This window comes from Cephus cinctus, unplaced genomic scaffold, assembly GCF_000341935.2.
Source record: "Cephus cinctus unplaced genomic scaffold, Ccin1 Ccin1_scaffold0331, whole genome shotgun sequence".
Lineage (NCBI taxonomy): Eukaryota > Metazoa > Arthropoda > Insecta > Hymenoptera > Cephidae > Cephus > Cephus cinctus.
Window position 1 is genome coordinate 586408 of NW_014333028.1, and position 15067 is coordinate 601474.

The following is a 15067-nucleotide window of genomic DNA, read 5'->3' on the forward strand; positions in this document are numbered from 1 at the left end:
AGAGGGGAAGGGGGAAGGAAGACCGGCAAAACGCGGTTTCCAAGAGACCGGCTCTCGAAAGACTGACCTCTGAAACAATAATACATTCTTTGTATATCACTGGGTACCCCCTCCCCCCCGCTCGAGTACTCCTTGGCAAAAGTGATGCCCCCCTACGACAGGTTTGTCAATTACAACTCGTACAGGGTTCGTCGACGATGCTCTCGAGTGACGATGCAGGCTGATCGGTGCACGGCAATTCTTCGCATTTCAGGATATCGTTGACGCACCCTGTAATGCTCCTAAAGCGTACGTTTCATTAGCACAGCAGGGCTCTAAGTGCGTCTCTCTCGCACGCATACGGATTATTACACTTTTTCTACTACCTATAACTATACTACCTTTAACTTATAACTATACTACCTATAAATGTTTTGAAAAACTCACAAAAATGGTGTCTAGACCCTGTACCTGTTACGCACTAATATTGAATTTAAAAGAAAACTATGAAGGTACAAACGATGGAACGCAGTGGAGATATACTAGAGACTATACTCTTTTGAAGGGGACTGATTGGAAAGAGGTAGAAACGATACTTTCTTGAAGAACTTCTATAAAGTTTTTTTGTAAAGTTGATTTTCATAGAGTAAAAAAAAGCGCAAAGATTTGTATTACATTCATATATAAAGGTGGCTGATTCGACAGAGATCATTTCGAACAGAACAAATAGAACAAAAAGTAATTAGAATTAGTCAAAGAATACGTATGAATTTTTTCAGAATTTTTTGGATAACTTTTTGATTTTTCGAAAAATCGACAATTCCAAAAATCCAAAAATCATTTTAAATATTCTGAAAAAATTAAAGCGTATTCTTCAATTCATTTTAAGAACTTTTTAATCCATACAATTTTTTCGTAAAGATAATACTTACCGAGAAAAAAAATTGCAAAGCTTTTCATTAAATTCATGTATAAAAACAGCTGTTTCAATGACCGCCATTTTGAATTTCAATAAATTAATAATCCTATCTTTTAGTACAAGGTCGTATTCTACCGATCCAGAGTTTTGTCACCCTCCGATAACGGAATCTATTTCAGATTCATGATTATTTGAAAAAAAAAATGAAATTTTTTGCTTTTTTCAGATTTAAACTGCCGTATTTTAAAAATGGCGGCAAATATCGTCAATCTGAGGTCAGATTCAGAAAGAGCAGACAATAATACATAAAGACATGTAGATTCATCAAGATTGAATAACTTTTACCTTAAAAGTATTCCTATTGAAAAATGAAAAACTTTCATGCCAGTTTGGGCGTAAATGGGTTAACTAGAATTTCTATAGTTCCTGATAGGTTTTAACAATAGTTCTGCTACGTAACATCGTTAAAATAGGAATTTTCCAAAAATTGAGGTGCTACATGGGTGTCAGCTCCAGCACTGCACTTTTTTACAAACTCTTGAAAATGATTCAACAATAGGCTTTTTCAATAGTTCTCGAGGAGTTCTATAGTTCCAGATAGGTTTTAACAACAGTTCTGCTACGTAACATCGTTAAAATACCTATTAAGGATACTAGTCGCACCATATGCTTCAGTGCAGGTAGGCATAAGGAGCTGGCTTTCAGTGTTGTTTTCAGGTTGTGTTTCAAACAGTTCCGAAATAATTCTCTCTAGTACTAAATGTTGGGACCATAGTTCCGCTTGGAACTATTGTTAAATAATGATGGAAGCTAGCACCACATCGCTGCACTCCTTAACACAGGCAGACATAAGGTGCTGGCTTTTGTCTTAGTAAATCTTATCGAGTTTACACTGTACATTTGAATTTAAGATTACAAAAAAAAAGATTTAGGCAATATCTGATAAGCGGCCTCTTTCTAAGGGTTGCTCTGGGAATCAGTTGTAAGTTGTGGAGAATCTCTGCCCACCAGGCTACCCGTTCGTGATCACGTTCAGCTCGGCTACGACGGGATATGCATTATCGACGTAGGCAATGATCACAAATTTCTATTCTCGGACTCGCCGCTACGATTTAGCACCATGTTTTTCTCCCTACTGATCTCTGACCAGCGTAGACGGTTTAGCGAAATTTCCTCACTGAATTTTCGATAATTCATAACAGTCTGATTATTAGCGTAAATTGACTTCTTAACGGTCGCAGAGTTTGTTAGGCAATGATTTGGGTCATACATTAGTTTCAATTTTGGTGATATGACTACGTAATTCTAAATTATGTATGGGTTTCATTTAACAAAAACTCACAGATTTTATTTTAATAAAGTACATAGAATTTATTAATTAAAATATTGTACATTACAAAAAAAAGATACTATCTAATAATAGCAATAGTTAATAGCTTGAATGTAATGATGAAACGTATTTATTGGTTATTAGATAACTTAATATTAAAATTTAACATTAGTTAAAACAGATTAAGTACATAAAACACAATTTTGAGACTTTCATTTCATTTTTCTTATCTAATATCCTTTATGCAACATTCACTATACCGTTTCATATCTTTCTATGCAATAGTTAGTATAACCTTTATTCATAAGTGCAATATTCAAAATATTATTTCATGTCCTTGTATGCAATATTCAGTAAACCATTTTATATTCTTGAATGCAATATTCAAAATATCATTTCATATCCAATATTCAATGTACCATTTCATATCCATGAATGCAATACTTAAAAAATCATTTAATATCCATGAATGCAATATTCAAAATATTATTTCATATTCTTGTACACAATATTCAGTAAACCATTTTATATTCTTGAATGCAATATTCAAAATATCATTTCATATCCAATATTCAATGTACCATTTCATATCCATGAATGCAATACTTAAAAAATCATTTAATATCCATGAATGCAATATTCAAAATATTATTTCATATTCTTGTACACAATATTCAGTAAACCATTTTATATTCTTGAATGCAATATTCAAAATATCGTTTCATATTCTTGTATGCAATATTCAATATATTATTTCATATCCTTAAATGCAATACTCAAAATATTATTTCATATCCCTGTACACAATATTCAAAATATCATTTCATATTCTTGTACACAATATTCAGTAAACCATTTTATATTCTTGAATGCAATATTCAAAATATCGTTTCATATTCTTGTATGCAATATTCAATATATTATTTCATATCCTTAAATGCAATACTCAAAATATTATTTCATATCCCTGTACACAATATTCAAAATATCATTTCATATTCTTGTACACAATATTCAGTAAACCATTTTATATTCTTGAATGCAATATTCAAAATATCGTTTCATATTCTTGTATGCAATATTCAATATATTATTTCATATCCTTAAATGCAATACTCAAAATATTATTTCATATCCCTGTACACAATATTCAAAATATCATTTCATATTCTTGTACACAATATTCAGTAAACCATTTTATATTCTTGAATGCAATATTCAAAATATCGTTTCATATTCTTGTATGCAATATTCAATATATTATTTCATATCCTTAAATGCAATACTCAAAATATTATTTCATATCCCTGTACACAATATTCAAAATATCATTTCATATTCTTGTACACAATATTCAGTAAACCATTTTATATTCTTGAATGCAATATTCAAAATATCGTTTCATATTCTTGTATGCAATATTCAATATATTATTTCATATCCTTAAATGCAATACTCAAAATATTATTTCATATCCCTGTACACAATATTCAAAATATCATTTCATATTCTTGTACACAATATTCAGTAAACCATTTTATATTCTTGAATGCAATATTCAAAATATCGTTTCATATTCTTGTATGCAATATTCAATATATTATTTCATATCCTTAAATGCAATACTCAAAATATTATTTCATATCCCTGTACACAATATTTAAAATATTATTTCATATCCTTGTACACAATATTCAATATATTATTTCATATCCATGAATGCAATATTCAAAATACTATTTCATATCCTTAAATGCAATATTCAGTAAACCATTTTATATTCTTGAATGCAATATTCAAAATACTATTTCATATCCTTAAATGCAATATTCAGTAAACCATTTTATATTCTTGAATGCAATATTCAAAATACTATTTCATATCCTTAAATGCAATATTCAGTAAACCATTTTATATTCTTGAATGCAATATTCAAAATACTATTTCATATCCTTAAATGCAATATTCAGTAAACCATTTTATATTCTTGAATGCAATATTCAAAATACTATTTCATATCCTTAAATGCAATATTCAGTAAACCATTTTATATTCTTGAATGCAATATTCAAAATACTATTTCATATCCTTAAATGCAATATTCAGTAAACCATTTTATATTCTTGAATGCAATATTCAAAATACTATTTCATATCCTTAAATGCAATATTCAGTAAACCATTTTATATTCTTGAATGCAATATTCAAAATACTATTTCATATCCTTAAATGCAATATTCAGTAAACCATTTTATATTCTTGAATGCAATATTCAAAATACTATTTCATATCCTTAAATGCAATATTCAGTAAACCATTTTATATTCTTGAATGCAATATTCAAAATACTATTTCATATCCTTAAATGCAATATTCAGTAAACCATTTTATATTCTTGAATGCAATATTCAAAATACTATTTCATATCCTTAAATGCAATATTCAGTAAACCATTTTATATTCTTGAATGCAATATTCAAAATACTATTTCATATCCTTAAATGCAATATTCAGTAAACCATTTTATATTCTTGAATGCAATATTCAAAATACTATTTCATATCCTTAAATGCAATATTCAGTAAACCATTTTATATTCTTGAATGCAATATTAAAAATATCGTTTCATATCCATGAATGCAATATTCATTATATTATTTCATATCCATGAATGCAATACTCAAAATATCATTTAATATCCTTAAATGCAATATTCAAAATATTATTTCATATCCTTGTACACAATATTCAATATATTATTTCATATCCTTAAATGCAATACTCAAAATATTATTTCATATCCTTAAATGCAATACTCAAAATATTATTTCATATCCTTAAATGCAATACTCAAAATATTATTTCATATCCTTAAATGCAATACTCAAAATATTATTTCATATCCTTAAATGCAATACTCAAAATATTATTTCATATCCTTAAATGCAATACTCAAAATATTATTTCATATCCTTAAATGCAATACTCAAAATATTATTTCATATCCTTAAATGCAATACTCAAAATATTATTTCATATCCTTAAATGCAATACTCAAAATATTATTTCATATCCTTAAATGCAATACTCAAAATATTATTTCATATCCTTAAATGCAATACTCAAAATATTATTTCATATCCTTAAATGCAATACTCAAAATATTATTTCATATCCTTAAATGCAATACTCAAAATATTATTTCATATCCTTAAATGCAATACTCAAAATATTATTTCATATCCTTGTACACAATATTCAATATATTATTTCATATCCATGAATGCAATACTCAAAATATCATTTAATATCCTTAAATGCAATATTCAGTAAACCATTTTATATTCTTGAATGCAATATTCAAAATATCATTTCATTTCCTTGTACGCAATATTCAGTATACCATTTTATATCCATTAATGCAATACTCAAAATTGAACGCCACCGAGTGTGGTACGCGGTTTGCTCGAATACTGTAATACGTTCAGTGGACATAATGCGCTCGCAAAACTTCACACCCGATTTTCTCGAGAATTTCTGAATATGGCATCGAACTGTTTTGGGAAATTACTATTCGAGTCCTCAGCTTCATGTACCATAAGTATGAAAAATTACAAAAATCCGATTGCCATGCCTTCTCTTGTGAGCTTCCTCAGCTGTAAATAAAAATAAACGAAACGTGTAAGTATTCAATGAAAATAATCTCAATTTGCAAAACTTCCAGTTTTCTCTTGATCGTCAATGGCACTATTAACAATTAAACTAATAATTAACATATTTTAAAGAAAAATACACAAAGTAAATAAGTTTAAACACGAAACACCACTGCACAAAGCTTCTTGCCGAATGAACGACGCCAAAAACTTTCCATGAACTTTTAATGGCGCCGCAATACGTAATCCATGTTTTTCAAAATCCTAGTCAAAATACAAACTTTTCAATATATTTATCACTATTTGTTTTTAAATAAAAAATACATAACCGTATATCAAATAGATATTTTCCATAGCAATGTTATTAGAGTATAATCGTATAAATATTAACAATTGCCGTAAATTTTTTGATAAGCGGAAGCAAGGAAACAATAATGCTGACGAATCAGAACCGCGAACGTTGGCGTTCATCTATTCGTTACAATATCGTAGATTGCGCCACTAGTCAATTCCTTCCTGCATCAGTTCCTAGATTGTTCTTTCTGTCAGCAGTCGACTGACGCCATTTCGTCCTTCGTTTCACAGATCAGCGCTTGACGCGAGTGTACTTCGTTTTTATTTTCATTTTATTTCGTCGAAACGTCGCACGTAAATGTAAGTATCCGCTGCATTAAAAATTGGCGATGAACATTATTACTCCGAATCCTTAGCGGTTGAACGAGATGTTTGTGGGGTTATTAATAAATAGCCATACCGTCTGACCCGTTTAGGTACGCCAACCGGTTGGTTTTGGGCGGGATAAGACACGCAATTAACCAATTGGATCTTTTAAACGTATTTAAATGTCAATTAAATTGAAAATAATCAATAATACTAAATTTTGATGTTATAATATCAATCAAAAAAGATACAGATCTGATATTTATATGTGAATTCAATAACTGCCGGCGTTGTTACTTTCTCAAGGCTTTCATGGCCGCGTCGGTGCGCCAAGCGTCGCGTCGTTCAGACCAATCAAGTTTCTAAACTCTGATTTCCGTTACTGCGAATAGAGACAAACAAGATAACGACACGTCATTTCCAGTAGTCTTTATTAATTGATTTTTTCAGTTTCATGATCTGTAAACGTTGATTCAATAACGAATTAACTGATAATTAAAATGGTAAATTAGAAACTGGCTGTTATGTAACACAATAATATTCCATTAGTATAGTATCAAAGTTCATGTATAAGCGATTTCGTGATTTTCTGAGTATAAATATTTATGAATCAAGGATATTGCGCATTATTAATTCTGTTGAACTTGACTAGTTGTTCCTACATATGTAAAAAGAAATTAATACTGTTTTAAAAAATAAGCAATGTTAGGTTTAACCGTTAAAGTCTTTGAAGTAATTTTATTAAGATATAAATTTGTAAAGTTGACGTTATCTTTTTCAGATAATGGTGTCCTCCAATACGCCGGTGAGTGTACTAACTACTTGTTAAAGTATAAACAATGTAGAGTACTATAGTACTTTGATGCTCGATGCATTTAGCGTCTTATCCTTTTATGATTTGACGTATATTACAAATAACAGTTTTAGAACTGATATCGAGCAAGAGTAAATATCCTCGAACAGACACCGTTCATGTCTTTTCATATGCACGGTCGATTTCAGAGATACAAATAATGTTTATTCCCAATTCAATCAAACTTGTTAAGAGCAACGATTGTGGTATTTCTTAGTTACCAAAATTACATTGCGCAGCTACAAAATTTCATCTGTACAAATGTTTCGATCAAGCATTACCAAACATCGTTACTGAATTTCTTTATATTTTCAGAGGAAGACTAAAATCTTCGTCGGTCGTTTACCGGAGAATTGTCGCAACGATGAATTACGCCAGTTATTCCTTCGCTTTGGCGAAGTCACCGAATGCGACGTGATGAATCGATATGGCTTCGTGCACATGGCACGCGAAGAAGATGCAGCAGCAGCCATAAAGGCGCTACACAATTCAAACTTCAAGGGCGCCACAATAAACGTCGAACAGTCAACCGGGAAATCACGCGGCGGTGCCGGAGGTGGTCGCCGTGATGGAGATCGACGTGGTGGACCAATGAGAGGCGGCAGAGGTGGTCGAGATGGAGGTCGTGACGGTCGTCCTGGTCCGTACAACGACCGAAGAGGTTTGTCAAACCTCTTTCAAAAATTGCTTATTGACAACTACCGCAAGCATTCTCTTATCGAGATGAATTGTACAAAAGTAATTCTTAATCCAATCGATACCTGCATCGCTACTGAATGTAAAAAAAAGTGAAACAGTAAATGCTTGCGATTATCCATGAAGTAACAATAGAAACATTGTCAACGCCTAAAAATGAATTCGTCATTTGGAAATGCTTTACAGTTCTACCCATCCAAATCGTTGGTTACGACGGATCTGCTACAGGTGGAGTTGCCGGTGGCTATACTGATTATGGAAATCGTGGCGGTGGGGACTTTAGTGGTCGCGGAGGAGAATTTGGCGGTGGATACAACGATCGCGGTGCTTACGGTCAGAACGTAGGCGGAGCTACAATGGGCGGTTACACATCAACTGCACCAGGAATGGGAGGCGGATATGGACCTGCTGGTGGGGCCGTCGGTGGTTACGGACCAACTGGAACAGCAGACTATGGACGCTCCACGGACTACGCACGCGGTGCTGATTTTGGAGCGCGCACAGATTTCGGTAATCGTGGAGGTACTTTGTTGTTACCTAGTTTTACTATTAAGAAAGAGAACAATCGATTGCTTATAAATTGGTAGGTTTTGGTTGCGATCCAACAGGTCCTGTGGATTATGGCCGCACCGATAATTTCGGTGGCGGCCGCGCAGTCGATTATGCGCCAAGAAATGATTATGATCGGGGTGCAGCTGGACCAATGAGAAATGGCGGTGGCGGAGTAGCTACTGGAGGCTACGCTACTGGATACGGTGACGTTGGGTAAGTTTTATCAGTTTTTTTAGTGGGTTTTCAAAAGAGATCGTAGAGTTCATAGTTCACTTTATCAGGATTGCATCGATATTGCTGCTTTAATTTACGAATAGTTGTTTTATTAATGATTAAGTAAAACCACTGTAATAGATGTCTTGCACAATTGGCTGTGAACGACGTTAGACAATTTTTATAAATTATTGTAATGGTGTATGACAGGGGTTACCCGAGCGCGCCTGGGGATATCGGTCTTGCGGGGGGCCCTGTAGGTGTTAGTCAGAGTGGTCCCACGATGTCTTACGAGAGGAGGGATGGCGCTTCTCTCGTTAATGATATCACTACGTTTAACAGGCCCATCAGCGGTGGACCCAGTTACAGCACTGGTCCTGGCGGACCCAGCTACAGTACTGGTCCAGGACCCCAGACAGATATGTTTAGTAGAAGACCCGGAAACACCGTACCCAGCGGCGGATATCCACCTGTAGGAGGGTAAGTTTCATGACTTTTTGAATTACATTGGATCGGTTTTTGTCACGATTAAACGTTGAAAATTTATTTTTAAGTGAAAAAAGTGCTGTTTTAAGAAATATTTTTCCATTTACAATCGATATCCGATAGTTTAATTATTTCTAGCATTCAATTGACTCTACGTGATTCTTAATGTTAATTAAATTTTATTTTACAGTTATACCGAGGGTTATGACAGACCAGATGCATATGGTCCCCCACGTGGTGGCGGACGGTAAGTTGCATTTTATTAATAAACATTATCCATAACGCCGATCCTCGCGGCCCTTTCGAACATTATGACAAGTTTGCAATAAGCGATAGCGAAATTGACGAAAATTAGCTAATCGTTAACTTTGCAATTTCACGTTCTCATTGCGTTCTGTTATTCGATTTTAGTTGACGTCGTTTGCTCAACCACAACAAAGATACGTGCAAAAGTACATTTGATGCATTGTGGCATGAAATCGGCGATAATTATTATATGTATATCGAAAAGTATAAGGTGTAACAACTGATTGAGATTTGGCGTTTGTATATTGCGAATTTATTAACGCACGAGAAGGACACAGGCGCAGCCGAGTACAGTAAAAAAAAGAAAAAGCGTAAATTTCGATGCGAACCAAAGTCGCGTACGTCGGAATTGCAAAATTCTTCCGCCACAGAAAAAAAAAATTGGCGTCACGCACAGTCATACGACGTACGAAATTTCGCGATGTCGCGCTGGAAAAAAAAATGAATTTCGAGTATCGTCGAACGATACTTTTCTTACTATGTTAAATGGTATCGTACATGCAGAAACACTGCGGGATACAAGATGGCATTTATTCACCATGCGCCCGAATTCTTGTTTCCATACCGAAATTTCCACACGGTTTGGAAAAGCGTGCGAGTGCGTAACTTAACTATGAAAAAGCCTGTAGTCTCTGCGGCGTCTTTTCTCGATGTTCTGACGCGAATGCGCTGACGTTCAAGTTGTAAATGATCGATGCGACATACACGACGTTGACTGTACACGCAAGAATTTTTTCTTTCGTTCGATTGACACGTGTTGAAAAAAATTTTTTAAATTTGAAACAAAAAATGCTTCGTATGACGTATGAAGAGAAGACAAAAAAAATTGGAAGGCGAAAAATCAGCATTATCAAATGAAAATATAGGAATACGATGAAAAGTATTTTGGTTCGTTGGTCAACGTGTAAATCGAAGTTTGAACTAAAATTGCGTGTATGTATGTATATATATTTTTTCTTTTTTTTTTTTTTTTTTTTTTTTTTTTTTTTTTTTTTTTTTTTTTTTTTTTTTTTTTTTTTTTTTTTTTTTTTTTTTTTTTTTTTTTTTTTTTTTTTTTTTTTTTTTTTTTTTTTTTTTTTTTTTTTTTTTTTTTTTAACGGCTTTAATCGAGCGTGCTGTACCGCGCATGCGTATCGCAAATTATTGTACTGCAGAGAAACGACAGTGTTACATCTTATACTTTGAGTTCGTTCGCATTTCGATGTACGAATGTCCGTCGAGAATCCAAGACAAAAACAAAATTAATATTGCGATTTTTTCATTTTTTGACCCTTTTAGCTTCCCAGGTCCGGCAGACGCGATGCCACCGAGGTACTAGAACGAAAAAAAAAAGCAAAAAAAAACAGAGTACTAAAGCAAATTTATAGGACGCGCGACGCGCTGAAAACCGAAAAGGGCTACGTATACTTGAACGCGCCTTGCGGTGGCTTATAGAAGCTCAGGGTACCGCAGTTGCGCAGTACGCCAGTGCGCACTTTCATCTCGTCCCTTTACGAACACGAGCCACGAAACCTACGTCATAAGAACGGACGTCCGTTCGCAGCGTATAACAAAGGAAATAATAAAAAGAAAAACAACAACCGTGTATAATTTATATATTAATCCAGTAACGTTTAAGGATAAATTAAGGTACGTTTAAGGAGGAGGGGAAAGGATAAATAATACCGAGACAGACAGACCCGTGGATTAGAGTCAGTTTCAGATTCAAATTCAGATAACAATTCGTTTGAGAACATTTGGAGCTAAAAAATTGTCCAGCAAGGAAACGTCGAACGCTTTGACGCGTTTTAGAAGAGAAGAAAAAAGGAATTCGCGAATTGCAATGTGAAAATGGACGAGTCTCTTTTATATCGTTGATTTTGTTAATCTTTGACTCTCGTTGGCACTACCTTCGAAGGGGTTTATTTTTTCAGTTTTTTTTTTACTCGTTATCTCTTTTTTTGTCTCTTGTAAGCGTAGCCAAAAAAAAAAGAAGTGAAAGTCCTAGGCTAAACATTCTCGCGTTAGCGCTTAACTCTCAACGTTGATAACCAATGTAGATTAGACGAACTTCAATTATTATCCATCCTGTAGTGTAGTTGTGCGAAAATATATAGAAAAGTTTGGATTGAAAAATAAGGAAAAAAAGAAAAAAATATATAAAAACGGTCAGTGACAACATAGGCTATAAACGATATGCTGTATGATTCATCTTTCTTTCTTTTTTTTTTTTATATGTAAGAACCTCAAGATGTTGGAAAAAAAATGTTCATTAATAAAGCGGAAGAAACGTGCTTAGAGGAAATTGTCTCGAATGTACCTTGATGGAGAATTATTGAATAAAACGAGGCGATCAGCGTGTATATGGATATATAGACGTATAATAATATTTCGAATCTATATATCTATATATATCCATCATATTTCGCACAGCGAAATTTTTTATTCATTCTCTCGCTAAATGAGTGGCTGTGCTTTTTTTATTTTATTTTTTTTTATTTTTATTTTTTTTATTCACGAGTTCAGCACAATCGCCGCATATACCTCGATTGTCGCGAGGCGCAACGCTCGCAAATATGAAACTTCGTGTTGTCGCAACAGGAGATAACCATTAGATGATCCATAGGATCTATATGATCATCAAGCGATCCATAGGATCATCCAATGACGTTCCGCTTTACGTATGTTTTACGGGGAAAAGATAGTAATTTTTTGAAAAAAATCGTTCTCTTCATTTGCGAGCAACGCGAAAGTACATTTTCTGGCGTTTGTTACTTTTTACTGTTTTTATTGTCATTATTATTTATCTTTCTCATCTCTTCTTCTCTCTCTGCTTCATTAGCCGCGCCACGAGATCATTGTGCATTTTTCGAGGGGCCATACTCTTACGTATTACAACGTCGAGGAGTCCCCTCGAATTTGACGTTGATATCGTAGCTCGACTTCAACACGTGCGTTTGTTACGTCACCCTCTTACTTCGAGTATCCTTAATCTTCTTTTTTATTTTATTTAGTCAATTTTTCCAATTACAAATTTCCTCTTCCTTCTTTTTTTCCCTCCTTTTCTTTTTTTCTTTTTTTTTCTTTTTTTTTTGGCAAACTCTAGCTTCTCGCCATGCGGAATTCAAGAGGGAATCCGATATTCGACCGTGTCGCATGCAGAGTTCACATACACACATGACCAATCCAGGGCATACACACACGGGACTACACGTGTGAGAGAGCGTGTATTTATCTACGTGTGTGCGGACGTTCCGTAGCGATTACCTTTTTTTTTTTTCCCATCCGTCGCGGCAATACGGAAGCGATAACAGGAACACACGAGCGATACCAGCAGAAGATGCAGACAGCGAGAGGAAGTTACGTAAGAAAAAAAAATTGTCTCAAAAAAAAGAACGAAAAATTTTTTTCTCTTTTTTTTCCGAAGAAAAAAGATACGCGCATAGCTCGGCGAAATTTTGCGTGCGCCAGAAGCGACGACGGACGCCCAAACCGGAAGTGTCCATTGTACCAGTGGCTTGAAAGTGTCAAAAAAAAAAAAACAGGGTCAGCCTGATCGTCTCCGAAATTCTATGGATCCAGGAAGCGTTCGTAGACTCCTCCTCCTCCTCTTCGGCGAGCCCTAAGAGACGAAAGGAAAAAGCAAAAAATTCTCAAGCGGCGAATATCTACTGATTCAACTGGTACGACTGATCAGCGATCGTTAGGACGGCGCAGGGGACGTTCATGCCGACGTCCCTTCGGAGTCTTCTCTAAGACTGCTCACCATCGAGTGTTCAAAAAAACCAAAAAAAATGCGTGCGGCTCCTCGCGTGTCGACTGTCGACCTAGTGCGTACGAAACGGGCACAGTAACGCACCGTGGTGGTCTCTCTCGAGGGTTCACGAATTTTACCTTCAACTTGGCGGCCGACAGCTTGTTTCGTGTTCTGGAAAAGGATTAAAAAAGGCCAGACGTCAATTACGAGCTTTACCTGTACACCCGTAGATGCGAGTCCGACGAAAGCTTATTCATCCTACGAGTAAAAGAGCGGATTAACGAAAAAAAAAAAACGAAAAAAAAAAATAAGCGTTGTTTTGGCCGCACTGAATGATAACGAGAAAACAAAAAAGCGTATTGCGTACCGAGGCCGACACACACGCACACGTGCTTTGAATTAACGCAGGTAAAGGTATGTTACATTATGACGCGTGCGCCCTCTTTACTTTTAACTGTTAATTAAAAATATCCTTATTAATTAGGTGTTATGACGCAAGGTGTTCGCCTGTCGGTTATAGATTATATATATATATATTTATATATACACCTTTTTACGTGGTATACTTATATAAATGCATATACAGTGGTGTATAGACGTTACAAAACAGCCATGTTTTGTGGATCGAACGGTAATCGCGTTATCGAGTTGATTCTCTTTGAAAGATAAAGGAAAAAGATAACGAATGTCGCTCTCTGCGTTTATGTTGAAGAAAAGAAAAAAGAAAGAAAAAATATAAAGTATAGTCATCACGCGCTACTTGCACGACGAACGTCGTCTGCTTATCTTTTGGCTCGAGGTCTTTGTAATCGTGCCGATAAATGGTATTCGCAGGAATTCTTTATTTTGCTCAAATTGCGCTCTTCTGTTTAGTTTTTTATACTTTTCGTTTTGTTCTACTTCAATAGCGATACGCCGGAAACGCGTCACTCGCGAATTTGCACGATATGGAAAAATTTGATATTATTGCCCGACGCTGAGAAATTAACGTTTTCCCTTGTTGTGCTTATTTCGTCATTGTGACATTGTTGTGTCGAGAAAATGACATTCGCGTCCTACAGTGTTTTGCTCTTTTGGCTTGACAGGGATTAATGAGTTTTTTATTTTTTTTTTATTTTTTTATTGTTCAACGGAAACAGCTGATGGGGTTCTCCCTTCTGAGTCTGTGATTTTGAAAAAAATTCAATTTTTTGGCCGAATGCATATTTTTTTTTAATGATTACTGTCAGTTATTGTCCATTTTGATGTATCCGATGTACACGGTTGTTTGTCATATGTATTCTTTTTTTCATATGGTTTCCTCTGTACGTTCATTCGATTATACAGTCCCACGTCCGACACTTTTTGTCAATTATATATTTATTATTGGAGAATTAAATGATATATATATATATATATATTATGTAAATAATTAATTGCCCATATTTACACGTGGGCATCATTTTTCTTATGGCTTTTCGATAACCGTATTTCTTTGATAGATTGGAAACCGGATGAGGAGACAACTATTGGACATTGAGATGAGCTCAAGATTGGATGCTGCGAAGATGCTGTGGAAAACTGGGCGACACCGCGCACGGTTATTTCTCATAAGGAACCAAGGAGGCTCGAGTGTCGGTTGAAGACTAAAAGGAGGATTTACAAAGTTTGATGCTTTGTAATTGTAAAAAAAAAAAAAAAAAAA

The 15067-nt window shown here is 34.4% G+C and overlaps 1 protein-coding gene across 7 annotated transcripts; it reads left to right on the forward strand.

Moving 5' to 3' along the window:
* The first annotated feature begins 6412 nt into the window (after positions 1–6412).
* LOC107267019 (glycine-rich cell wall structural protein 1.8) lies at positions 6413–15062 on the forward strand. 7 transcript variants are annotated; one of them, XM_015738205.2, is made up of 8 exons: positions 6413–6535; positions 7323–7346; positions 7710–8055; positions 8277–8612; positions 8678–8855; positions 9066–9335; positions 9532–9588; positions 10926–11931. In XM_015738205.2, exons 2-8 carry the CDS (start codon positions 7326–7328, stop codon positions 10963–10965), a joined length of 1248 nt encoding a protein of 415 aa, XP_015593691.1. In that variant the 5' UTR covers positions 6413–6535; positions 7323–7325; the 3' UTR covers positions 10966–11931. The 7 variants fall into 7 exon arrangements, with proteins under 7 accessions (XP_015593691.1, XP_024939960.1, XP_024939957.1 ...); XM_025084192.1 differs by lacking the exon at positions 6413–6535 and adding an exon at positions 6597–7044 and having other exon boundaries at positions 8319–8612; positions 10926–11989; XM_025084189.1 differs by lacking the exon at positions 6413–6535 and adding an exon at positions 6620–7044 and having other exon boundaries at positions 8277–8600; positions 10926–11989.
* Positions 15063–15067: the final 5 nt, after the last annotated feature.

Bases quoted from the DNA above. Each gene is read 5' to 3' on its own strand.
- LOC107267019 (XM_015738204.2), top strand. The intron at 7,347-7,709 runs GTGAGTGTACTA...TTATATTTTCAG, and splicing joins TGGTGTCCTCCAATACGCCG to AGGAAGACTAAAATCTTCGT. The intron at 8,856-9,065 runs GTAAGTTTTATC...GGTGTATGACAG, and splicing joins ACTGGATACGGTGACGTTGG to GGGTTACCCGAGCGCGCCTG.